Genomic DNA, 27868 nt, shown 5'->3' with positions numbered 1-27868 from the left:
ACCTTCCAAGAAGAGGAATGGCAGGAGAGCCATCAAGAGAAGGATTGCCCCTGCTCCTGTCCCTGTTAAGTGAGAACAGAGCAAAGGGGAGACTGCCACCCCAGATTTGGGAGAAATGACATTTGCAAGGCTCTTTTCAAATGCATCAGTATGGTCTAATAAAAGCAGTTAAAATGCCTGGTCTTCTTTTGTGAATTAATTTCCTCTTTTACTATCCTACAATTTTAAGGGATCGTTCAGTTGGTCAGGTAGCTGCATTGATAATATGGTATAAAAGCCTAGAAAGATAGAACTCAATCATTTCATTAAGAAATTTACATCAGAAATTGTCTAAATGGTGTCAAGTATCAGAGGGGTAGCCGTGTTAGTCTGGATCTGTAAAAAGCGACAAAGAGTCCTGTGGCACCTTATAGACCAACAGACGTATTGGAGCATAAATGTCTAAATCGTGTAGATTCTGGGAGGTGATTTCTGTGTTTTTTTCAGGCATTTCCCCAATAGATTGAAGATTAGGAACATTTTTCCCATAGTGAAGTTGATGTGTATTGCATGTTTTGTGAAAACAGAAAAAAGAACAAACTCATGACAGAAAAATTTAATCCATTACACATGAAGGATAAAGCCTATGGGCCTGGTTTCTCTTTTTGTTTTGTTTTATTTTTTAGTTACCCCATTATAAAACCATTGACTCGTTTAGAGTAATATCAGATTTATACAGTATAAGTGATACTAGAATCAGGCTTTCTGAAATTATTAAATACCTGGAGGGGTTCACATAAACTTTGATCACCTTTTTAAAGGGAAAACATCACCCACTTGCCAGCACACAGGTATACAGGGAGACTTACAAGTAAAAGAGAGCCATCTGCAGACGACTGTCCTGGTTAATGGGAGTCATCAAGATTCCAAACCACCATTAATGGCCCACACTTTGCATAATTACAATGGGCCCTCAGAGTTATATTTCATATTTCTAGTTTCAGATACATGAGTGGTACATTTATACAAATAGGATGACCACACTCAGTAGATTATAAGCTTGGTAATGATACCTCACAAGAGACCTTTTGCATGAAGCATATTCCAGTTACATTATATTTAACTCATTAGCATATTTTCATAAAATCATATAGAGTGCAACATCACACACACAATGGATTTGGCCTGATGTGAGGGGTTCTCTCCAGATGCTGTTTTTAAACCGGTCTCAGAAAATAGCTCACGAACAAGAGAAGCGGCTAATCAAACCTGAGAGTGACAAATGGTGAACACTTGGGTTTCTGGAATGGCAAAGAACCCTTACCATGGGCTTGGGTGCCATGAGGGTTCTCTAAGAGACGGGAAGCATCACCAAGTTAAGGGCTCCAGAGAAACTGGCCAACATTTTCAAACTTTAGGATGCCTGAATTTCAGCCCCTAAACCCACTTGTAAGCAACTAACTAAAAGTGACCTGATTTCCATAGGTGCTGAGCACTCGAAACTCCTAGTGAAATCAACAGGAGCTGTGGGTGCTCAGCTCCTCTTCAAATCAGGCCACTTATAAGTTATTTAGGTGCCTAATTTAAGGCATCTAATTTTCAAAATGTAACCCAAGCCTATTTCATGCCGTTACAGGATGAGTTTTGCTAATAGCAGATATCACTGACTAAAAATCCAACACAAACGGTGAATCAATGGGAATGATGTCATAAAAGGATGACATATCCCCTCTGGCTTGGGTAACAAATGAAGTAGCTGCCCATTGGTTCTCAGACAACCAATCAGAAAGTATGTTTTCTCTGTCTGCACTGAGGTTATAAAAGGCTGCAGGCTCAGACAGGGTCAGCACACTACTGTGGTGATTTCAAGAGGTGGCTTAGCCAAGCCACACTGTGTCAGGCCAGTCATAATCAGGCCAGACCAGGAAGAAATCAAAGAAGGCAAAATAAGAGAGAGAAAACCAAGTGAACAGAGCCAGGAACAGAAGGAAAGAGTCAGGCAAGCCAAGCAAAGAAAGACACAGGCAAGTGGAGCCAAGCAAGGAAACATCCACTGAAGCCAAGCAAGTCAAGAAAAAAGCTAGGCAGGCCAATTCCTGAGTAAAGACTCAGGTAAACCAAGCAGAGAAAACAAAAGAAAGCCAAGCCAAGTGTTGCTGGAACACTAGAAGTCTGCAACATGTCTGAGACTGAGTCTGAGCACTCTGGTGAGACCTCAACCGCAAAAGACCCTAAGGCCAAAATCACCCGTTCTTCCCGGGCTGGGCTGCAGTTCTCGGTCAGTCGCAGAGACAGATTGCTCCGCAAAGGACAATTTGCAGACCGTATTGGAGCTGGAGCCCCAGTATATATGGCCGCGGTGCTTCAATAAGTGACTCATGAGATTGTGGATATTGCTGGGGAAGTCGCTCCACGCAGCAAGAAGCGTCGGATTTCCCCACCGCACTTGCAGCTGGCCATCCACAGCGACTCAGAGCTCAAGAAACTGCTGGGAGGTGTCACCATCTCTCAGGGCGGAGTCCTGCACTTAAATCAGCCTGTGGTTTTACCTTCCAAGAAGAGGAATGGCAGGAGAGCCATCAAGAGAAGGATTGCCCCTGCTCCTGTCCCTGTTAAGTGAGAACAGAGCAAAGGGGAGACTGCCACCCCAGATTTGGGAGAAATGACATTTGCAAGGCTCTTTTCAAATGCATCAGTATGGTCTAATAAAAGCAGTTAAAATGCCTGGTCTTCTTTTGTGAATTAATTTCCTCTTTTACTATCCTACAATTTTAAGGGATCGTTCAGTTGGTCAGGTAGCTGCATTGATAATATGGTATAAAAGCCTAGAAAGATAGAACTCAATCATTTCATTAAGAAATTTACATCAGAAATTGTCTAAATGGTGTCAAGTATCAGAGGGGTAGCCGTGTTAGTCTGGATCTGTAAAAAGCGACAAAGAGTCCTGTGGCACCTTATAGACCAACAGACGTATTGGAGCATAAATGTCTAAATCGTGTAGATTCTGGGAGGTGATTTCTGTGTTTTTTTCAGGCATTTCCCCAATAGATTGAAGATTAGGAACATTTTTCCCATAGTGAAGTTGATGTGTATTGCATGTTTTGTGAAAACAGAAAAAAGAACAAACTCATGACAGAAAAATTTAATCCATTACACATGAAGGATAAAGCCTATGGGCCTGGTTTCTCTTTTTGTTTTGTTTTATTTTTTAGTTACCCCATTATAAAACCATTGACTCGTTTAGAGTAATATCAGATTTATACAGTATAAGTGATACTAGAATCAGGCTTTCTGAAATTATTAAATACCTGGAGGGGTTCACATAAACTTTGATCACCTTTTTAAAGGGAAAACATCACCCACTTGCCAGCACACAGGTATACAGGGAGACTTACAAGTAAAAGAGAGCCATCTGCAGACGACTGTCCTGGTTAATGGGAGTCATCAAGATTCCAAACCACCATTAATGGCCCACACTTTGCATAATTACAATGGGCCCTCAGAGTTATATTTCATATTTCTAGTTTCAGATACATGAGTGGTACATTTATACAAATAGGATGACCACACTCAGTAGATTATAAGCTTGGTAATGATACCTCACAAGAGACCTTTTGCATGAAGCATATTCCAGTTACATTATATTTAACTCATTAGCATATTTTCATAAAATCATATAGAGTGCAACATCACACACACAATGGATTTGGCCTGATGTGAGGGGTTCTCTCCAGATGCTGTTTTTAAACCGGTCTCAGAAAATAGCTCACGAACAAGAGAAGCGGCTAATCAAACCTGAGAGTGACAAATGGTGAACACTTGGGTTTCTGGAATGGCAAAGAACCCTTACCATGGGCTTGGGTGCCATGAGGGTTCTCTAAGAGACGGGAAGCATCACCAAGTTAAGGGCTCCAGAGAAACTGGCCAACATTTTCAAACTTTAGGATGCCTGAATTTCAGCCCCTAAACCCACTTGTAAGCAACTAACTAAAAGTGACCTGATTTCCATAGGTGCTGAGCACTCGAAACTCCTAGTGAAATCAACAGGAGCTGTGGGTGCTCAGCTCCTCTTCAAATCAGGCCACTTATAAGTTATTTAGGTGCCTAATTTAAGGCATCTAATTTTCAAAATGTAACCCAAGCCTATTTCATGCCGTTACAGGATGAGTTTTGCTAATAGCAGATATCACTGACTAAAAATCCAACACAAACGGTGAATCAATGGGAATGATGTCATAAAAGGATGACATATCCCCTCTGGCTTGGGTAACAAATGAAGTAGCTGCCCATTGGTTCTCAGACAACCAATCAGAAAGTATGTTTTCTCTGTCTGCACTGAGGTTATAAAAGGCTGCAGGCTCAGACAGGGTCAGCACACTACTGTGGTGATTTCAAGAGGTGGCTTAGCCAAGCCACACTGTGTCAGGCCAGTCATAATCAGGCCAGACCAGGAAGAAATCAAAGAAGGCAAAATAAGAGAGAGAAAACCAAGTGAACAGAGCCAGGAACAGAAGGAAAGAGAGTCAGGCAAGCCAAGCAAAGAAAGACACAGGCAAGTGGAGCCAAGCAAGGAAACATCCACCGAAGCCAAGCAAGTCAAGAAAAAAGCTAGGCAGGCCAATTCCTGAGTAAAGACTCAGGTAAACCAAGCAGAGAAAACAAAAGAAAGCCAAGCCAAGTGTTGCTGGAACACTAGAAGTCTGCAACATGTCTGAGACTGAGTCTGAGCACTTTGGTGAGACCTCAACCGCAAAAGACCCTAAGGCCAAAATCACCCGTTCTTCCCGGGCTGGGCTGCAGTTCTCGGTCAGTCGCAGAGACAGATTGCTCCGCAAAGGACAATTTGCAGACCGTATTGGAGCTGGAGCCCCAGTATATATGGCCGCGGTGCTTCAATAAGTGACTCATGAGATTGTGGATATTGCTGGGGAAGTCGCTCCACGCAGCAAGAAGCGTCGGATTTCCCCACGCCACTTGCAGCTGGCCATCCACAGCGACTCAGAGCTCAAGAAACTGCTGGGAGGTGTCACCATCTCTCAGGGCGGAGTCCTGCACTTAAATCAGCCTGTGGTTTTACCTTCCAAGAAGAGGAATGGCAGGAGAGCCATCAAGAGAAGGATTGCCCCTGCTCCTGTCCCTGTTAAGTGAGAACAGAACAAAGGGGAGACTGCCACCCCAGATTTGGGAGAAATGACATTGACTTGATTGCAAGGCTCTTTTTAATACATGTAAATTAGAATACATGTTTCCTTTGATATAAAAATCATTAGGCTTATTAGAACAAATTGCATCAAACTCTTCCAATTCTGTGTATCCTGAATGTTCTTTTATTTAAGTGTTATACTCTTTATTTACAGATCTATTTGCAAGCAATTAAACAAATGTCAGAACAAGGCAAGCTCTAGAAATGGTACCGTGTTTACTTTTTATTAATTAAGTAGGTGCTGTGTCGCAGCAGTAAAATGAAAGCCTAAGTTAAGTAAAACAATAATCACGGACAGCATCACAGTCAAGAATAAATCTAATTTTAAGAGTACCAAAAGATTATTCCAAGCTATATTTCCCCCATCCATAGCATTTCAAACAATGGTCTACTATTTTCCCCTTCCCAAATCAAAACCAATTTACATTCTGCTCAATGCAGTAAGAAAAACAACGCTCTATTTCCATTTTAACTGAAAACAAACAAAGAGAGAGAGTTTAAAGAGTGATTCTCTGACAAGCAAGATAAAGAGCAACATAAACAGCAATGATACTAGATTACAATATCTTAGTACTAATCTTACAAATAAAATAAAACCAGTCACTGACTTACTTTGCTCCAGACAAAAAAAGGTTTAAACAAGCAAATCTGCTGTATTTTCTGCACTGGAAAAGGAAGTTGCACACACTGCTCTTCAGCCTGGGAAGCTTGTTGCACAGACAAGCCCCAACTTGTCATCGATGTGTGGTTGCTACGATAAGGATAATGGTCAACCCTCAAAACAAAATAAGCAACTTTCAAAGCAAAAAAGTGCCTTTAATGACCCTGAAGGTCAATTTAATGTAATAATCTTTGTTGCCCCATTTTTATATCACTACTAATTCTGTGTTTTAGGCTAGGGATAGCTCCGTGGTTTGAGCATCGGCCTGCTAAACCCAGGGTTGTGAGTTCAATCCTTGAAGGGGCCATGTAGGGTTCTGGGGCAAAATCAGTACTTGGTCCTGCTAGTGAAGGCAGCGGGCTGGACTTGATGACCTTTCAAGGTCCCTTCCAGTTTTAGGAGATAAATAAATTAATGGAGATATCCTATTTATTTATTTATTTATTTAGGATGCTATAGGTTATATGGCACCTATGCCAGGCCAGATTAATTTAAATCTAAGGGATTTAAATCAACAATTTTATCATGATTTCAAAGACCAAGCAAGAAACCTTGAACTAAACATTGATTTAAAAAGGTATAATCTCATATATTAGCATAACTATAAAAACATGCAGATTTGAAACTGACTACAGCTTTTACACTAAATTTGGTGCTTTTTGCTAACCAGGAGCATACACTGTGTATCTACACATTTATTTAAAAAGAACAGGAGTACTTGTGGCACCTTAGAGACTAACAAATTTATTAGAGCATAAGCTTTCGTGGGCTACAACCCACTTCTTCGGAAAGCTTATGCTCTAATAAATTTGTTAGTCTCTAAGGTGCCACAAATACTCCTGTTCTTTTTGCGGATACAGACTAACACGGCTGCTACTCTGAAACCTGACATTTATTTAAGCAATTATACAGCTCAATATACATAACTACCTTAAATTGAGTTGAAAACATAAGAAAAGATACTGAAGTTTGAATGAATTAGTCCAAATGTATTTAAATGATACAGATTATAGTAAGTATAGGGTTTAACACAGGTTGTCAGAATATCAAATTCAATTTTAAAAAGGATTATTTTAAAAAGAAAATGCATTTTAATTTAAACTAAAACAATCCATTTTTTTTTTTTTAAAAAGTCAATTTTTATCTACCCTGTTCTCTTCTATTCTAGGCAGCGAAGTTAAGCTGTGAATCAGAAGTTGCTCACCACTGAAAGCACCAGCTCAAAAATCCATAGCTAGTCAAAAATGTTAATTATAAATCCAGCAGAAGCAAATGACAAAACACCTACCCCGCATTCCTCAGCAGTTTCAGGGGTGGCAAAGCTTTGTCTAGGCCAGCAGAAGAAAAAAAGAAAACTCTTGGCCTCTTTAAGGATTGCCCCCCTTTCCCTGTTTCCTCCCATCCTTCTGGAAACTCAGACTTCTTGTGGACTTGAGGAATGAGGGTTGTGGCAGACTGGCTGGATACGAGAGTAACCGGCATAAGCCTGTTGTTCTCCAATGCACCCAAGGGAAGGTCTTATAAACACTGCACCCTGCCTGGGGGCACTATTCTACACTGGGAAGAAATTCTAATCCAAATTGGAGATGTGGGGGACAAACCTGGTTTTGGGGACTTATGGGCATTACCACCTTTTTGGTGCGAGGAAATAATTTTTTCCCTCTCACTGCCAGACTGGCCTGGAGAGAGGTTTGTGGGGTATGTGTTTTTTTGTTTTTTTTTATTCTCAGCAACCCAGGCACGGTGGGGTAGGTTAGATTATAAAATTCATTTTGTTGCAACATGGCAGCTACCCAGTGCAGGTAATTATTAAATGCGGAGTCCAGTTCCCTGATAAATCAGAATTGGAGCAGATTAGTAAAAGGCAACTGCTAAAGGAGAGAAATGGATACAGCAATGTCTGGTACAGCAAGGAGACAACCCCCAACCATAACCCCATGGTAGCAGCCTTCCACCATGTGGAATAGATTACAAAGGATGATCTGCACCAGACAAGTTATTGCTGGGTAGTTCTCAGATGTGTTACTAAATAAAACTGTGGCCTCGCTAAACCATATTCCCATTGTCTTGTTTTTCTTTCCGAGGTGTCCGGGACAAGGGAAAACTCTGATAGTTATAAAAGTAAGGAATAAGAACCAGTCACCCAGCATTTATTATGCTTGAGTAAACTAAATGACTAAGGTTACCCTTACCAACTTCCAGTTGCAAGCTACAACAACTTCATGTGTAGGATATTAGGTAAGTAAGCTTAAAATGATTGTCTCAAAGTTTCAAGAACCATCAAAGTTTCTGCATCCTACCCTCCTCCCCCACACCTGCTCTCAGGCAGATACCAAAATGTACGTGAGAAAAGAAAAAACCCTTCAGCTTTCTTAACTAGCAGCTGCCTCCTAAGCAATCTATTCAATGATGCCAGTGCCCTTTAAGACATCAAAATGGATTTAATGATCATTACTTTTATAAAATGGGCCCATCACAATTGCTACGGGCACATGCACAATAGTACAAAATTAGCTGACTATAAAACTTAAATGAAACCTTGAGTGACTCTCTCACTTCCCCGAGATGCCATATAAGCAGAATTGTAACCCAGCATGAACTCAGACAAAAGCTGTAGTAAAACAGATGGGTTTTATACTGTGACTGAAAGTCAAACAAACTTTGGTTTGGTTATACTAGTGGAAGAACCAAATTCCAGAGTCAAAGCCCTTCCATTGAAAATGCTCTGCATGCAGACTCCAGACCGGTTCAATTTCAGGAACCAGGATAACTCAGCCACTGATCAATTAGGAGGGTTCAATGGGAAGTGGTGAAGTTTCTCATACAGCTAGAATAAAGACTAAACTGGGCTTTAAATATTAACGTCAATCCCCTGCATAGCATGTGAAAGAAATAAGAAGTCAGTACAGCTTTTGACACGCTGGTGTAAAAGGCTCCTTGCAGGCAGCTGCATCCTGCACTACCTGTATATTCTGAATGGCCCTCAAGGCCATGTAGTGTGCATTAGTCATCCAATATTAAGGTGACAGAGGCATGAACAACCGTGGCAAAGTCCACATCAAAGAAAAAGTTGCAATTATTGCATCAACCATATCAAAAAGACAGTCCTTCTGCTCACCAAGGCTCATGCCATGATCTATCAGAGATTCAAAAACCTTTCTAAATTATTAATCTAACTGTGAGTAAACCCCATCAGTCAGATGTGTAAGCATCATCCCTGCCATTCTCTTTAGATGCTTTCTCCAAACAAAAAGCACCACCTCTATCTTACCTGTATTGAGTTCCAGTGAGCTCATTCTCAACCAAACCCTATTTCAAGTAGGCACCGAGGAAGCAAAAGAACCATAACATCCAGATTTGAGAGAGAAAAAGACTAAGCCATATCAAGGTAAACCACCTCCTTTCACCGTGGGTTTAAGATAGCTCACTGTTACAAGTCTCACAGATTTTAAAGTCAGAAGGGACCTTAATGATCATCTAGTCTGACCTTCAAAGTCACACGCAATTTGTAATTATTAAACAGTGTAATATTCTATATTTTTGTCAACACAGGAATTAGTGACAGCACAGGGTTACTCCCCGTAGGAAATTTTAAAAAAAGAGACCCGTCTTTGTAGTTATGTTTCTTTGGAAGCACATTGACAGAGAGGATTTTGAACAAAGACAAGACAAAATTTGTTTTGGTCTATAGAGAAGTTTTGATTAAATTCTTTAAAGGAAACAGATTTGCCTGTACAAAATGCAGCTAGTCACATTAGATACAGATAGCTTTATTCACTGTCATAGCAACAGGTTAAGAACACACACAGTGAAAGGCCTGCTGTATAAGCACTGAAATGTATCTTTTAATAGATATATTATCTGCAAATGAATCCAATAAGCACATTTTCAACACAAAAATAATGCCTACTGTATAAAGATGTCAAAAATACAGAGAAGACTGAATATAAGATAGTGGGTGGACCAACATGAAGAGATTTAATATAAATATATGCAAACTGATGTGTGTAGAACTGATTGTGTATTTAAAAATTGAGAGAGAAAAATGAAACTCCAAATCTACTGTAGATAGATTTGGGGTATCTGTGGACAAACTGAACAGGAGATCATGTGAGTTGTCAAGGCACCCATTTGTATTCTGGGATGAGGTGGTGCAAGTATACAGAAAATTCTCTTATATGCCCTACGAAATTCACGGCCACGAAAAATGTGTCATGGATCATGAAATGTGGTCTTATGTCTGCTTTTACCCTATACTATTATACATTTCACAAGGGATACCAGCACTTCTCAAACTGGGGGCCCTGATGCAAAAGGGAGTTGCAGGGGGTTTACAAGATTTTAGGGGGGTCACGGTATTGCCACTCTGACTTCTGCTCTGATGCCTTCACAGCTGTGTGGCTGGAGAGTGGCGGCTGCTGACTGAGGGCCAAGCTCTGCAGACAGAAGTGCAGAAGTAAGGGTGGCAATACCATACTAAGCCATCCGTACTTCTGTACTGCTGCTGGCGGCGGCTCTGCCTTCAGAGCTGGGTTCCCGGCCAGCAGCCGCCACTCTCCAGCTCTGAAGGCAGCACCATCGCCAGCAGCAGGACAGAAGGTAGCAATACCACATCCCCTCCTACAATAACCTTGTGACACTGACACACACACACACACCCTTTTTTGATCAGGACCCCTACAATTATAACACCGTGAAATTTCAGATTTAAATAGCTGAAATCATGAAATTTATGATTTTTAAAATCCTATGACCATGAAATTGACCAAAATGGACCATGAATTTGGTAGGGCCCTACTTATATGATGTTATAGGGCTATCTGAATACTGCCTACATTTCTGGTGTGTTCATTTAAAAATAAATCCATAAATAAAATACTAAAAGAGGGCAATCAAAAGGATGAGAATTTTATTTGTGATAATTGTTGAAAGAAGAACATCCACATCTATAGTTTCATTATTTACCCTTCTAAGCTTATAGCAAAGAGAATAAAATACTATAAGTGTAGCTAGAAATACAAGAAAAGTTTGGTCTTATCTTAGTCACCAATGGACATGAAAATCCACAACATGAACATCTTAACACGAATCCACAAAAGTTTCAAGAGGCTTCCCCCTTTTAGAGACACAAAATGCTGGGAAAACTGAAAATGCAGCCAACATGAAAGTTACAAGACTAAGGGCACGTCTTCACTACCCGCCGGATCGGCGGGTAGCAATCGGTCTATCGGGGATCGACTTATCGCGTCTAGTGAAGACGCGATAAAATCGATCCCTGATCGCTCTGCCGTCGACTCTGGAAATCCACCGCGGCAAGAGGCGGCAGCGGAGTCGACGGCGGCGCGGCAGCAGTCGACTTGCCGCCGTCCTCACAGCCAGGTAAGTCGACCTAAAATACGCCACTTCAGCTACGCTATTCACGTAGCTGAAGTTGCGTATCTTAGGTCGACCCCACGCTGTAGTGTAGACCTAGCCTAAGTGAGCTCATCATTGATCTTAAAAATGTGTGGAAAGGTAGAGCTGGAGAAGTAAAGGCAGGGAAAAAGAGGGTCACAAGGTCTGTTGTGGAATGGCTTCTTTATGGAAATTCAATGGGTTAAGATATGCTGAACTTTTTGATGCTTATCTGATGTTCAAGGATCACTCCTTTTTATTCATATATAAGCTATACTGGAGGCTAACAAAGAAAGTGTGCAGCAAATGTCATTCTTAACCAATCTCTTACCTTTTGCATGAACAAACAGCACCCAACAAAACTGGAAAACTTCAGAGACTGTGCAAGGCTGTCGTCTTTTGGAAAGAAAAATATCATAAGAATATAGCAACAAACTCAATGCATTCACAGTGACAAAACAGCGTGCCTTAAAGTGTCCCATTACTTGATGGGACAGTAGACTTCTACAGATAATCCTAAGGATGGGCACAACGGTACAGGGAAGATTCCACAGTGCCTGCTCTCCTGCACAGCACTCTCATTGGGTATTACTAATCCTTCGCAGGGTTCTCAATTAAAAAATGTGAGTGAAAATAATTCATTCACTTTAAAAATAAATAAATAAATAAATAAAACGGACAGATTTGCTTGTATTGGGTATTTGCTTGTTTCAGTCTGTAGCACAGAAAGAGGCTTATTCTGTTTCAATAAAAGTTAACTATAAGTTGAGCAGCATCAATAGTATTTTTTTTACTGTACATTTAAAAATTATCTTCATACATATACCAAGTGTTGCAAAATTACTGAAGATAGTAATAATTAGCAATGTGTTCTGAGAGTCAGAGTACAAATGGCTTACAAACACTGTGTTTAATCAGTGGGGTGTGTAAAGTCCATCAGCACATTCTTGTAAACAATTAAGTATGCAATGTGTCTGGTATTTAATCAAGTGTATTTAGTGAAAGCCAGATTTTTAGAATTGTGCACTCACAAAAACTGTGGCATGCATTTGTGCATACACAGTTCTACAAATCAGGCAATGTATTTTCAGTGTTCCTCGTGTCTTACTTCAGTTAGTGACTAGACGAAATCTACCCTAATAAAACATAGATCTTCAATGTGGCCTTCATATAAACCAACAGTTTATCTACTGCTGCTACTATTTTGTTTAACACTGGCATATCAGCATTTTTTGTTTTGCTTTTAGACCCAGGTGGTATTCTATTATTTGTGAATACCTGTTTCCCAATGTTACGTTTTTCATTTTTGGAACCTGAGATAATAAACAATTCATAATTTAAATGCAGAAACCTCTCTGTTTCTAGCACTGTCATATCCATTTTATGTCAGCCTCTCTAATAATCATCACTGCTAGTTAAATAAAAACAAATACTATGAGTGCTGTAAAAGAGCAGTTCTCAGTCTTAGTGTGGTGAAGTTTTTTTTTTTATAGGGACTTGCAACATTTTCTAATGAGCATAAATTTTCCTTTAAAAAAAGTTTCTAGTCTTCCTAGGAATGGAGACAGCCACCAGACTGTGAGGTGCTATAGTAATTAGGTTTATTGAATATGCCACAAGAAAATGAGATAAAAAACAGTTCAAGTGCCATATTCTGCGATGCTCTGGAGCCGATGCGGCCCCTGATGTGAGATAAAGCAGCCCTAACTTAGAACAGCTTTATCTGGATGCCAGTGGATCATTCCATGGCCCAGAATTACCAAGCACAAGTTCCAGTGATGTAAAGGGCACAGATTATAATGGGCCATGGTTGGTTAAGGGCCATTTTACAACCCCTGCAAACCCTTATAACAAGGAAAAAGACAGTTCCCTTTTCCATAACTGGTGTTCTTCGAGATGTGTTACTCATGTCTATTCCACAATAGGTGTGCGTGCTCGCCACATGCACCGGTGTCGGAAGTTTTTCCCCTAGCAGTACCGGGAAAGGAGTGCCCCTAGCAACCCCTGGAGTGGCGCCTCCATGGCGCGGTATAAGGGGCGCTGCACACTCCCTCCACCCTCAGTTCCTTCTTGCCAGACAACGACAGATGGGAAGGAGGGCAGGATGCGGAATAGACATGAGCAACACATCTCGAAGAACACCAGTTACGGAAAAGGTAACTGTCTTTTTCCTTGTTATAAGGGTTTGCAGGGGTTGTAAAATGGCTCTTAAGCAACCATGTCTTTTCTTCTTCGAGTGATTGCTCATGTGTATTCCACAATAGGTGATTCCAAGCTATATCTGTTGGAGGTGGGTAGGAATTCACAAATTCTCGGGACGGAGCACAACCCTGCCAAACCCGGCATCCTCCCTGGTTTGGGAGACGATCGCATAATGTGAGGTGAAAGTGTGACCTGAAGACCATGTAGCAGCCCTACAAATGTCCTGGATGAGGATATAGGCCAAAAAGGCCTGCGCCCTAGTTGAGTGTGCCCTCACAATTGACGGCAGGGGGATTCCCATCAAGTCATAACAGGTACGGATGCATGATGTGATCCAATTGGAGAGCCGCTGAATGGAGATCGGCCGACCCTTCATGCATTTGGCCGAGGCGATGAACAGCTGCGAAGACTTTCTGAAGGGTTTTGTCCGCTCCAGGGAGAAAGCCAGAGCCCATCGCACATCCAGCGTGTGGAGGCGGCTATAGACCTCCTTCTCTAAGACTTCTGCATTTGTCAGGCTAAAAGGTTTAATTCTCTAGCTAGCAGATATCGGTTACATTTTTCCAAGCCTTTCAATAATACATTTGATGAATTGGGAAATGTTAAACTGCTATTGTTATAGATTAATCTAATGGCTTGTCTATATAGGTAAATCAGTGCAAAGGAAGCTAGGGTATGAATTTAAAATGCATTAATTTCCTGACTGGACATTCTTACTGTGCACTCAGAGTGCCTTTGTGCGCATCAGCGTAATGCACTTTGGAATTGTACTGTACTAAACTGTTTGCGGGGGGACTCAGTGCACAGAAAGAGCGTCCACATGGGGAGTAACTAGTATACTTTAAGTTCACACCCTGGCTTACTGTGCACGAATATTCCCCTCTAGACAAGCCCTAAATCAGGATTTTGCAAACATTTGTCATTAGATTCATTCCCTAATGGAACAAACAGAAGATCCTCTGCACACAAATTTTGGGGGAAGGAGGGGGAAATCACATGAGTGCGCGTGCACACTAGGTTTGCCGGGCATCTGGTTTTCGACCGGAACTCCCAGTAGAAAAGGGACCCTGGCAGCTACGGTCGGCACCGCCGACTGGTCCATTAAAAGTCCGGTCGGTGGCAGAGCGGGAGGATGGAGTTAAGGCAGGCTCCCTGCCTGCCTGCCCTAGCCACGTGCGGCTCCCGGAAGTGACCGCCAGGTCCCTGAAGCCCCTAGGAGCATGGGCGGCTCCAGGTACTGCCAGCGCCCCGAGTGCCAGCTAAGCAGCCCCCCCCCCATTGGCCGAAAACCGCAACCAATGGGAGCTGTGGGGGCGGCGCATGCAGATTTGAGGGCAGCATACGGAGCCTCACTGAGTGGCTACCCATGCACTTAGGGGGCCGCAGAGACCTGGCAGCCGCTTCTTGGGAGCCATGGCAAGCGCCGCTGGGACCCCACACCCCAATCCCTTACTCTAGCCCAGAGTCCCCTCCTGCACCCAAACTCCCAACCAGAGCCTGCACCCCACACCTCCCTCCACCCCAACCCTCTGCCCCATCCCTGAGCCCCCTCCTGCACCCTCCCCCCAGCCCCACACCAGAGCCCACACCCCCAGCCAGAGCACACCTCCTCCTGCACACCAAACCCCTTGGCCCCAGCCTGAAGACTCCTCCGTACCCCAAATCATTCATCCCCGGCCCCACCCCAGAGCCCGTACCCCCGGCTGGAGCCCTCACCCCCCCCCACCGCAACCTAACCCGGAGCCCTCTCCTACACCCTGAACCCCTGATTTCTGGCCCTATCTAGAGCCCGCACTCTTAGCCCAGAGCCCATACCCCCCCATCCCAGTGAAAGTGAGTGAGGGTGGGGGAGAGCGAGCGATGAGGGGGGGTAGAGGGGGTTTGGAGCAGGGCAGAGGTGTTCAGTTTTGTGCGATTAGAAAGTTGGCAACCCTAGTGCACACGTGAGAGAGATCAATTCCACTGTGAGCCTTCAACCAAAGAATCTTCTGCTGAGAATGAAATTATGCTAATAAATCCTAAGCAAGAAGTGTGGGAGAGAAAAGCATTCCTTTTCTCCAGTTTTTCATTAGGCCAAACTATTCTGTCTCCCTAATACTGGACCTCTAAAAAGAGGAATATTGGTAAATTTAATAAATCTTTCCATATTCAAACAATCCTAACTGTAGTCTTCGGAAATCTGAGTTTCCAGACATTATGAACCTCTCATCGAGTGTTTGAAAGAATCCAAATATTTTCAAAGGGCCTCTTCTATCATCAGTAATAACAATGCCAAATGTAAGACCAACTCTCCTATATAAAAAAGACAATTGTAATTTTACTATTTTTGGTACCTCTCCCTCCTTTTCTAGGAAGGGGTCTGAACCCTGCTGAGGTTACATATTAGTTAATACCATGTGCTATTGTTATACAGCAATGTTACCCAATCAGCCAACTCATCCCAAATGAAAAATGCTTTGGTGTCAAAACAAAATCTCCACTCAAAAAGTTATTTTATTCCAGTAGCTCCAATTCCCCCATTCAGGTTTAATACTGAACAGTCTTCATATGTTCTGTTTGATCTGGCATAAATCTTGATCAATACAGGTGGAATAATTCTTCTATTATTTTTCCCTTAAACTGATTACAGCAATGGTACCTAAAATCCTAATATCTGATTTACTGAATGATTTGAAAGGACGCTAGTACTTCCACATTAGGTCAGAACTACCTTTTCTTTATAAAGACTGATATTTTAAACTCCACATCACCAGTCCTTGCTTCTCTGAAAATAAACCACCCCAACTGACATGTCCTGTGCCACACCTCATCCCCAGGATAGAATTTTGCTATGAAATGTAGACAAAAGTAATAAAGTACATGTTTCCCAAGTTTTCTTGTCCTTACACTTTTAAAAAGTTGCCTAAGTTGGTTTGTACAATAGGTTTATTAGCCTCACATACAAGGGATCTTTGTATGACTTCAAGAGGCCGCATTAGTGCCTCTCCATTTCTGACAGTACTTCTGTTTTGAAAGACTAAATTAGTTAAATGCTCCCTTAAGTAATTCTATTTATTTACTTTTTAAAATAAATCAACAAGGAATCCAGTTAACCTCAAAATTCTCCTTTGTCCATTTCCTCTATTTCCCTCTCTAATAAGTTCTTTTTTTAGATTCTGCTAGTTTGATCAATGTAATTTGTCAAGAATTCTTAATCAGCTTTTATTCTGTTGGCACCATATGCCTATACATGGAATCATCTTAAAAGATTTCCAAACTATTTTTTTGTGTGGATGCTCCTGAGTGTGATTTTCCAGTTTAATCTCCAGAATCATATTAGATCTTCTCTTGGTATTATCCATGCAAACAATTTGCAAGATTTACTCTTCTTATTATAGAATTATATATGGGATTTACTATAACTTTCTACTTCCATGTTATAATCAACTAATTCATTTTAATAACTGGTTCTGTTTCAAGTGTTTTAACTCTATGTTAAGCACATTTAATTTTTTGATCTTCCATAACTCAAAACCAGTATTTGGACAGTCCCAAATGGTCTTATGAGTAAGGTTTAAATAAGCTCAGTTTTAAATATGGTACTAACGTGCTCACAGAAACATGCATTAAATATAAGAACTGAGAAAAAAATTAACTTAAGTGTTAGAAAGGGAAAATAAAGGCTGTGCACAATAGACATGAAGAATGCATCAGCTGCACAGATGGAAGCACCAATGAACGGGTACGTTTCCATCTTGGTTAACCAGTCAAAGGAAATCAAGGGAAGCCATGCTCAACATTAACAAACTCAGGCACATGAAATTTTGACAAGTACAGAATCAGAAAAAGAGGAGTTACACCAAGCACATAAAATCTGATTATGTACAGCACATAAAATCTATTTAGTCTTTCAACAAGCCAATGGAATAGAAATTTACTACCATAAAGAGAAGCCCAGAAAAAAGAAGAATGACCTATTATTCAAACTGCAGGAATTACTAGGAGATGCACTGAATTAAAAAAATATAAAACTAAAGCACCAAGAAATTATCAATGAGCATTGCTCCAAAATCAATTAGAAAAAGTAACAAACACACACCTCTGTTTTCTTCCTCTTTGTTGACGAGGTTGATCATCTTGAGGATACGTGAAAATGTCCTGGAAAATGGGTTCATACTTCTTAAAAATTACAGCAGAAACAGTGAAGTTTCTCTCCAGTCTCTCAGTACGTTCTCTGAATTGCAAGGGTAGATTTGCCATGTCTTCCCATTTCTTCATCTTGTTAAAAAACTCAATCAAGCTGAGAACATTTAAAAGATGCGGATGAGGAGTTTATTTTTTATGAAAAATAAAAATACTTATTTTTTATGAACTATAAAAAACATTTTACAACAGAACGCAACACGGTTTACACTTCAACTGTTGACAATGGTATATACAGTTTGATAACATTGCATGATTACAAGCAGGCAAAGACAATTAAAACTCGGAGCACTCATGAACAAAGTTGAGTTCAGACACCTAACAAGAACATTGTACCATTACTTGCTGGTGCTCACAGTGACTTTACACTGCACTTTAGTGGCTTTTTTCCCCACATATGCACCATCAGTTGCAGTGGCTCAGACTAGTCTGCATATTAAGCTTCCCACATTTCCCTGAACCACTTATCTACTTTGGCAGGAAGAAAAAAAAAATACCCCTGCACTCTTCACAGTACTAAGGAAAATCTACAACCACAGAGGGAAAAGACAGAACATGACATATGTATAATTTCTGCTATGCTTTTAAATAAGCTACATCAGGGGCTCTCAAACTTCATTACACCTCGACTCCCTTCTGACAACAAAAATTACTACACAACCCCAGGAGGGGGGGACGAAGCCTGAGCCCACCCAAGCCCCACCGCCCCAGGCAGGAGGGGATAAAGCCAAAGCACAAGCCCCACCACCCTGGCAGGGGGCCCAAAGCCCAAGGGTTTCAGCCCCAGGTGGGGGGCTGTAACCTGACCCTGCCACCCAGGGCTGAAGCCCTTGAGCTTCAGCCCTGAGTGGTGGGGCTTGAGATTTAGCCCCCGGGGTGGGGTTCGGGCTTTGGTCTCAGGCCTCAAAGCACGTCTAACGCCAGCCTTGGAGACACCATTAAAATGGGGCCGCGACCCACTTCGGGGACCTGACCCACAGTTTGTGAACCACTGAGCTACGCTATATTTTTCATTTGCCTTATGGTTTTATTGCCCTTTCTTCCCTGACTTCTAATTGCCCCCCTCCCCCCAACTTGTCTTTTATAGCTGGATTCACCTAAATTTGTATCCTGTGTCTTTACCTTCCTCTATTTCTTTTTGCTTTTTTTAACAAAACTTTTCTGCATTTTATTTAAAATGTCCAACAATATACTTTATCAATTATTATTGTGTATCTACGGTTTCCTGCTATAATCATTTGTATGTTAGGCTGCTTGATCATCACAATTGCATTACTGATTAACACTGACACAGCTTACTCAATAGCTTTAGAAAATAATTTATTTTATTGCTTTTATGGATTTTAAGCATGTGGTAAAAAGGGATTTGTCAAACTATGGTACAGATCTTATCACCTAAGGCGTGTTACAGGCTGAAGTGTGGAGGTGAAATGGAGGTTACATATCTGTAACTGAAGGTGCTTTGAGGTGCATTGTCCCTATCTGTATCCCACAAGTAGATACACAAGTGCATCATGCACCTGAAACTAGAGATTTCTAGCAACCCCCATCTGTAGGTTCGTCCCTGTGCAGTTATTCTCCTTGTGGTCTGAACTGATGATATGGGGGCGGGGCGGACCGATGACTCGTCAGTCCCTCTTCTCATCGCAAACAGGATAAGTTTGAAGCAGAGAGGAACAAGGGTGGGTAATAGAATACAGACAGGGATTACCCATCTTGAAGAACCTCCAGTTACAGGTAAAGATCTTCCATTTCTTTTTCGAATGCAGGGCCCTATGCGTATTCCACACATGTGTAATTGTTAAGCAGTCTTCAAACAGGAGAGGGTTCGAGGATACAGTTGGTATAAATGTCTGTAAAAGTACTGTCCCAACAGATGTATCTGCAGAAGAGGACTGGATTAAGATGTAATATTTTGTGACGGTCTGGATGGAGCTCCAGATAGCCATCCTACAAATGTCCAGCACAGGTACTTCTCTCAGAGATGCCACTGAGATTGTTTGTGCTCTACTGGAATGGACTCCCACTTCATCTGGGAGAGGAATATGTGCCAACTGATAACAGAACAATGCAGCCAGAGAGCCACATAGAGTCTCTGAGCAGATAATGCTTGTCCTCATGATTACTTTGCTATAGCAATAAATAATCTTGGTGATTTCCTGATTGTCTTTCTATCTGCAAAGAAAGAAAGCAAAGCCCATCTGACATCGAGAGAGTAAAGTCTCCTCTCCTCTTCGAAAGTATCAGATTTTGAAAAGGATACTACTGGTAAGTGAATATGCTGATTCATATGAAACTTGGAAATTACCTTGGGGATGAATTTTGGATGAAGTTGAAGGGAAACCTCTAGTATGGCATATGGCATAAGCCATGAGAGCTCCTAGTTCACTTACACTTCCGGCTGATATGACGGCAACTAGGAAGGGGACCTTCATAGAGAAGGAGGACACTGAACACGTCATCAGTGGTTCAAAGGGTGGTCTGGTAGTACTGATAGTATAAGGCTGAGATCTCACTGAGATATTGGTTTCACCGCCGGTGGTAAACGAGTCCTTTCAGGAATCTGATTGTTGTTGGGTATGTAAAAATGGAGTGGCCTTCTACCAAACAGAAGGCACCAACTGCTGCTGGGTGGATCCACAGCAAACTAACAGAAAGCCCTGAAGTCTTCAGGGACAGGAAATAGCAGGAATATCTGCTGATTCTGGGGACAGCTGGTTCCATTGCATCCAGGCTGAGAAACACCTGCATTGAGCTAAACAGCATTTTCTGGTGGAGTCTTTTCTGCTTCGATTGAGAATAGACTGAACGGTTGCCAAATACGAATGGTCTACGTCGGGTATCCATCCAACAGCCAGGCCATGAGGTCAAGAGGGTTTGGGGTTGGGATGTTAGATTTTGCTGTTCTACTAGCATACCTCAGGTGGCTTGTTCAGGATAACAGGAGAGCCTTGCCTCTGGATAATCAGACTAGTGCTGCTCTGAGGCAGTACAGATGGAATTTTCTTGTTCACCTGGGAGGCGAACAGATTCCAAGATGGCATTCTCCACTGAGCCAAGATGTCTTTTAGGACATAACTGTGTATCTCCTATTTGTGGTTTGTAGAAAAGTTCCTGCTGAGATTGTGTGCCAGAGCATCCTGCAGATCTGGAAAAAACGGTTACTCATCTTCTCGTAACTGTTGTTCTTTGAGATGTGTTGCTCATATCGATTCCAATTAGGTGTGTGCTCACTGTGTGCACAGTCATCGGAAAGTTTTCCCCCTAGCAACACCCGTGGGGTCGGCTGTGGATCCTCCTGGAGTGGCGCCTCCATGGCGCTCAATGTATGACCCTGCCGACCTGGCGCCTCCTCAGTTCCTTCTTGACGGTTACTCCGACAGAGGGGTTAGGTGGGTGGGTTTGGAATGGATATGAGCGATTGCTCATTTAGATTCCAATTAGGTGACTCCCAAGCCTTACCTAGGGGTTGTGGTTGGAGTTATGGAATCATTGATCGGAGCATCGCTCTGCCGAAAGCTGCATCATCTCTGGCATGCCAGATGATGGTGTAATGAGAGGTGAATGTATGTATCGAGGACCAATTTGTTGCCCTGACGATTTCTTGTATCGGGACCTGGGCCAGGAACGTCGCTGATGAGGCCTGAGCACTCGTGGAGTGTGCAGTAAGAGCTGGGGCCAGTATTTTGGCCAGCTCATAGCACGTGAGGATGCATGACGTAACCCAGGAAGATATCCTTTGAGATGAGGCCAGGAGTCCTTTCATCTGGTCTGCTGGTGCTATGAACAACTGGTTCGACTATCTGAATGGCTTAGTGCGCTGGATGTAAAAGGCTAGTTCTCACCAAACATCCAGGGAGTGCAGCTTCCACTCATGGCTACTGGCATGAGGCTTAGGATAAAAAACAGGCAGGAAAATGTCCTGACTAGTGTGGAAGTATGACACAACCTTAAGAAGAAAGGCCGGGTGAGGTCTGAGTTGCACCTTATTGCTGTGGAAAACCGTACAGGGTGGGTAAGAGGAAAAGTCCTTTAACTCAGACACCCTCCTTGCTGATGTAATGGTGACCAAAAAGGCTACCTTCCACAACAGATTAAAGAAGTGAGCAAGTCGCCAGCGGTTCAAATGGGGGTCCCCATTAGTCTGGAGAGGACCAGGTTAAGGTCCCACGCGGGGACAGGCTGTCTGATCTGGGGATGTAGCCATTCCAGACCCTTGAGGGATCCACCAACCATAGGGTTGGCGAAGACGGAGCATCCAGACGCTTCCAGGTGGAAAGCCGAGATAGCAGCGAGGTGTACCTTTATGGAGGACGCTGCCAGGCTTTGCTGTTTCAGGGGGGAACAAGGAGAGCTTGCTAAGCAATTCACCGCAGTTCCAACGATGGCACTGGCGGTAAGAAGGAACTGAGGAGGCACCAGGTCGGCAGCGTCATATACTGAGCGCCATTACGGTGCCATTACACAGGGCTCCACAGCCAACCTGACGGCTGCTGCTAGGGAAAAATCTTTTCGACGACTGTGCACGCACACACCTAATTGGAATCAATATGAGCAATCACTCGAAGAAGATAGGTTGCCGGAGTGCGATGTGGTTTCTGACGCACCATTTCCATAACTGGACTGGAATTTATGATGCGTGTCATGGATCTCCTCAAGACAGATCTGGAGTTCGGTCACAACTATCTGGAAAAGTTCCTGGAATTGCCTGTGGTCATTATGCAGGGACGGCAATAATGGAGTGATTGCCTTGTCAGGTGAGAATGATGATATGCCCATCGGAACGGTCAATACTGAAAGATCTGGTTCAATTTCTCTCTCAGTATACTCCAACGGAGCTTAGTGGTATCAGCTAGGACAAAAGGGTGGGTGCAATTCATGCACGGATCTGGGATGTCTAACATATGGATCCCATGAACTGCAGTAGAGCCAATATGAAGGGTCGACTGGCTGGGGAGACACCAAGACACGGTCTATCATCGATCCCCTGGATAGTTGTACGTTGGGGGAAAATGGCTCCAATACCTTTTAGAGGTTCCATCTGGGCTTGCCTCCTGTAAGGAAGCAAAGGCTCGTCTAGAACAACGGACACGGCCAACGAGAAGGTAGGCTCATGTTTTACCAGGGAAATAATGTTCTGGCTTGTGCAGGGGGTAGGGGAGAATCCCCTCTCCTCAAAGTGGTTTCTTCTGATAATGAAATGTGTCAGAGGAGGACCGGACCAGACAGGAAAAGACATTGTTGTTAGGGCAAAGTGAAAATATCCTCTGGTAAGGTAAATGTTTCAGTCCATCCTGGAGTTTGCGGAGTCCCGGGTGTCAGGACCAACAGATCCAAGACATCCAAGGGCACTATCATCAGCAGATTCCTTGTGGAGTGGGTCAGTACTCTCAATAAGGATTCCAACATGGAGCTCCCAGTCAGTACCTGGCATATGACTATCCTTCAGCCTCTAAGTTGGAGCCAGACCAATGGATCCCTCCTCCTTTGCACCTTTCTCTCTTAGGTCCTCTTAAATCTTATGCCCAAGTCCTTAAGACCCATGCACAAGGATTCACAAGACCTGGAATGAGTTGGGGATTCTCTTAGAGGCAGATTAGGCAGGGGATCAGTCCTTATGCCCATGAGTATGCCCCTTACTCCTGCAAGAGGCAATGGTTTCTGAGGCTTAGCGGTTTTGGCCTCTGCTCTGGAACTTGTGCTCAGAAAGGTGCCTGGATCCGACTGGGGAGACTATACTAACTAGACTATAAAAAACTCTAAACCAAGAAGAATACTAAAAACTACATACAAATATATTTACAAATTCAGAAGAAAATGTGAAGATTGCTTCGGACTCAGAGGATTCTGAATCAGGCCATGCAGCAGTAACAAGGAACTGGAGAGGCGTCAATCTGCCCCACTCCTTATATCCTCAGCTTGGAGCACAAGGACAATAACTGCATAGCCACAAAACAACAGACACTACTTAGTAGAAATCTCCAGTCTCAGGTGCCTGGAGTGTGTGGAATACACACAGGGACCAGAACTCAAAGATGACATCTCTCCACTGTTTGAAGGAGAAAGTGTATGTGCACATCCATGTGTGTAAATGTCTCATGTGACTAGCGCAACTTAATACATTCACACGTTCATTTGGTTATTAGCACTAAGTACATTAGAAAAATCAAGACAAGAATATGAATATTATGTATTAAATAGGCAGCTCAGCTTTTACTTGATTTCACCAAATAAACCCCCCAAGACACCCCCACACATCACTACTACTTTTTATGGGCCTGCTTGTGATTCCTGAGGTTGAAAAGCCAGCCTCAGAGATAGAAAAATACTGTGGTTACAACATGCTAATGATTCACGTGAATTGTGACTAGATATAAAATCACAACAAAGTCTGTTAAAATGATTTTAACCTTCTGAGTTAAACATCCTCATTCAGAATGATGGAAAGTTTATATTAAAGACAAACTGTCTTTAACTCATGATAGTGTCTGAGAACAAAGGTCTTGCAATATAACAACACTGTGTGTCAAAATGCAGGAAATAAGAGTGAGTTAAAGATAATTTTCACCCTTCACTCTCAATTTCTAGACATTTGCAAGGGAAATGCAGACTTTTACATTTTAACAACATAGTTGCACTTTTGAAAGAGAAATTACCTCTGTTCTGAACAGCGCAATATTCTTGTTAAGGATACATAGTTTCCCTCGACTGTCCCTCTGCTCACAGTTGGGACTGCTTTTCTGCAAGCCACATATAAGGCACATGCTAGCCAGTGTAGATCATTCCCCTGTGAAATTAAACATTACGCCATTTAAAGGATACACTGATAAGTGTTTCTTTTACTTCAGCTATGCATCCAATATAGAGAAAAAGGCAAAAAATAATCCAGTACATTTCAAGGGAAAGATTGTAAAGCTTAACTCAATTATTCAAAAGCTCTTTCTAGTTATAATGTAATTAAGGAATTTAAAAAATGCTAAAATTAGGTAACATCAAAATTACTAAAGAATCAATTAACTTACACTTACCAATTGCTTGTTAAGCCAAATTTTACATGGGGCATTCAGCATGCTTTTTTACTTCTAACAAGAGAAGATTATTTTAAATGTTCTATCACCTTGTGGATATGAAAGCAACTGCTCCTGGCTGCCAGAACATTCTTCTTCCCCAAATATTCCTAAGGACACTTGTTCATTTTTCCCTCAAAGACTAAGAATGAAAGTTTTCAAGTTTGAGCTCTCCAGTCTGGCTGCACCCACAATCAATACAGTTAGAAACTTATACACTTGGTCCGGTTTCATATGTCTATTTCATCAAGGTAATTGAAAGTGTCATACAGATGAGATTCAAGGCATTTTCTAGCAGTGGGCACATATATCCTAGTGTCCTGTCAGAGAATATCTTATTGGTAAGTCTATCATGTCACTCTCAATGTTCCAATTGCCAATATATACTCTGGTGGATGCCTCTCTATCAAAGCCATAATTTTCCTGGCCTGCAGAAAGATGATGTATTAAGACCAGACAAACCTATTCCTGATAAACAATCAGTAATACAAAAAAAACCAAACCAAAAAAAAAAAAAAAAAAAAAAAAAAAAATCAGAACTTGGTAGCAATTTAAATAAAATCATAAGACCTCAACTGATGAAGTACAAATCAGGGAAATCCTAACTGCATACAGCAGACATCAATGGATAAAATGTGTTATGCAGTAAGCTACTTTTTCTGCTGACAATGAATTGTTTGCAGTGTCATCGTAGCTGTGTTAGTCCCAGGATATTACAGAGATAAGGTGGGTGAGTTAATATCTTTTACTGAACAAATTCTGTTTGGTGAAAGAGACAAGCTTTCAAGCTATACAGATTTCTTTTTCAGGGAGATGTTTGAAAACTTCTACCTTCCACTAACAGAAGTTGGTTAAAAAAAAAATTAACTCAAACACCTTGTGTCTCTGACACTGAGTTAACATTCAAAATCTGGAATTTTCTAAATGACCAAAAAGTTGATTTTAAATGTGGTGCTTTGACCTCACTGTTCCTTTCCAAATAAATCAGGCTTTTGATGCACGGTAAGAGGACATACATAAAGGTCCTCAAAGGAGGCAGAGTTAAGATTGTATAATGTGGAAAATATCCCATTAACTCAGCTTTTCTTGGTTTTCTAACCTCTGTGGTTTGGTGATTTTTTTTTTTTAAACAACTTTCTTATAAGAAGTATGTAACAGAAGCTGGTATTGCATCCTTTGAGTTTGGGAATTAAATCATCATATGCTGGTAGGGCACAAGCAGCACAGGGTGCTGGCTGAGTGCTTGTATCTTAATTCCACTTTAAATATATTTTGCATATGAATAAAAAAGTTATATTTGCACAGTAAATTATATTTAATTGCCATCCTACTGTATTCAGATATACACATTAACACTTTTCTTTACTGCCAGAAAATTATCAGGTAGAAATATTTTTTAAATAAATCTGAATCTCAACTTCGGGGGATCAAATTTAAAAGCTGTGTTTCCAAAAACTGACCACACAGAAGTATGTGCACAATTATGTGCTAGAACACACATAGAAACTGTGGTTATTATGGTACTGCAGATATTTGTATGCTCAATAGGTACCTATTCATGTAGCAATATGTGTGTGTACATATATCAGATTTTCATTGAATCACAGTAGCTGTGTAAGCAAACTGGATGTGTATATTTCTGTTGTTAAATCCAGAAACTAGTGTAATATGTGAAATAAAACCTATTTCAACATTTGGTAAAATACCAACACAAAAAAGTACTTTATCTGAATATAATACACGATAGCTGAAAAACATCTTTGCACACATTACTAGTAAATACACTATGGTAGAACCCCATTAGTCCATATGGGAACATACATTGTGAACTACTAAAAAAGAACAGACTAACACGGCTGCTACTCGGAAACCTGTCATTGTGAACTACTGAATTCTGAAAACAGCAAGCCAAAGAACCAACAGAAAGACTGAGGATACTGCATCACAGAATGTACTATGTTAATTTATAAAAACACTTCATACCACCAGCAAATATTCCTTATTTTATAAAAGCAGCAAAGCTTTAGAAATAGTAGACTTCACTTAAACGTCCCACTTTTTAACAAAGGTTTAATAGACGAGAAGAAATTTGTATTAGACTCGGTTTAACACATTTTTGGAATGTTGCAGAAACAGACACATGGCAATTTTGAAGGAATTGGAGAGAAATATCCTGGTTTGCAACTATCTCAGGCAGGAGAACAGTTTGGTTTTTTTCTCGATTAGGAAAAAAGTTAGAACCTCAGGTTAACACATCACAGGTCAGGGAATGCAACCCTCCTTCCCTCACGGGGCAAACACGAACATCCTTTTTGTGTGTGCAGGAGGGGAGGGGCGTTAGGACTCCTGCACAGAGGGCTACCGAGCCATTTCCTGACGCTGGGGCGGAGAGTCTCTGAGGCAACAACAAGGGATGCGAGTCCCACAGCGTTCCTGGTCCGGACTGTGTCTGTCACAGAGACACCCCCCCCCCCCCCTCGGCAGCCCCTCCCCCCTCGCCTTGCCCCCCCCCCCCCCCCGGCCGCCCCTCACCTCCAGGGTGTAGTTACGCTTCATGCCCTGGTAGCTGAGCCAGGCCTCGGCCCGGGCGCGCTCGTCCATGTTGAGGCTGCTGCAGAGCTCCTCATAGCGCTGCCGAGTGCCCCACTCCTCCGCCGGCGGGGAGGCGGCGCTGCCCGCGACCCCCGCTTCGGCCTCCTCCTCCTCTTCGCCCGGCATCCCCTACCCCGTCACTAGAGGGCAACGCCGCCCTGCCTCACACTGCGCCTGCGCCGGTCAGGAGTGGCGTTCGAATCCAAACACCCCGGCGCCGAGCTCCGCCCCCGCCCTCTGCCCCACCCTGCACCCTCATTGGTCTGGCGGGGAGCCTCTACCAATCAACGGGCTCCTCGCAGGCAGGCGCAGTACACTTCTCCCTACGCACCCGCCTGCGAGGGCGCCTACGTGACCTATCCCAGCAAGCCGTGCCAACCCCCCCCCCCCATCGCATCCCACAGCCAGGCAGCAAAAACTACCACGCCCAGCATGCACTGCGATGGCTCAGGCGGATAGGCCAGGCCCGTTGCTGCGCTCGGGGATGATGGCAGCTTCACGCGCTGCCTCTCTGCTAGAGACCCGCAGCGCCGCCCTGCGGCCCGGCCGGCCAGCCACAGCCAGCAGCCGCCCCTGGGAGCTCTGCCC

At 42.5% G+C, this 27868-nt stretch overlaps 1 protein-coding gene across 2 annotated transcripts in view; it reads right to left on the bottom strand.

Annotated features, from left to right (window-relative positions):
- Positions 1-27319, bottom strand: part of RBL2 (RB transcriptional corepressor like 2) — a 68769-nt gene extending 41450 nt beyond the window's left edge. The window contains exons 1-4 of one of the 2 annotated variants that reach the window (XM_065416396.1): positions 27221-27319; positions 24278-24408; positions 17518-17718; positions 11569-11633 (exon numbers count right to left, since the gene is read on the bottom strand). In XM_065416396.1, the coding sequence (XP_065272468.1) occupies positions 11569-11633; positions 17518-17718; positions 24278-24408; positions 27221-27289 (466 nt within the window). In that variant the 5' untranslated portion in view covers positions 27290-27319. Of the gene's footprint in view, positions 1-11568; positions 11634-17517; positions 17719-24277; positions 24409-25948; positions 25967-27220 lie in introns of those variants that run through there. The other variant, XM_065416395.1, reaches the window with a different exon arrangement.
- Between the last annotated feature and the right edge of the window lie 549 nt (positions 27320-27868).

This window comes from Emys orbicularis, chromosome 14 (genome assembly GCF_028017835.1).
Source record: "Emys orbicularis isolate rEmyOrb1 chromosome 14, rEmyOrb1.hap1, whole genome shotgun sequence".
Classification (NCBI taxonomy): domain Eukaryota; kingdom Metazoa; phylum Chordata; order Testudines; family Emydidae; genus Emys; species Emys orbicularis.
This window is presented reverse-complemented; position numbering and strand designations above follow the sequence as displayed.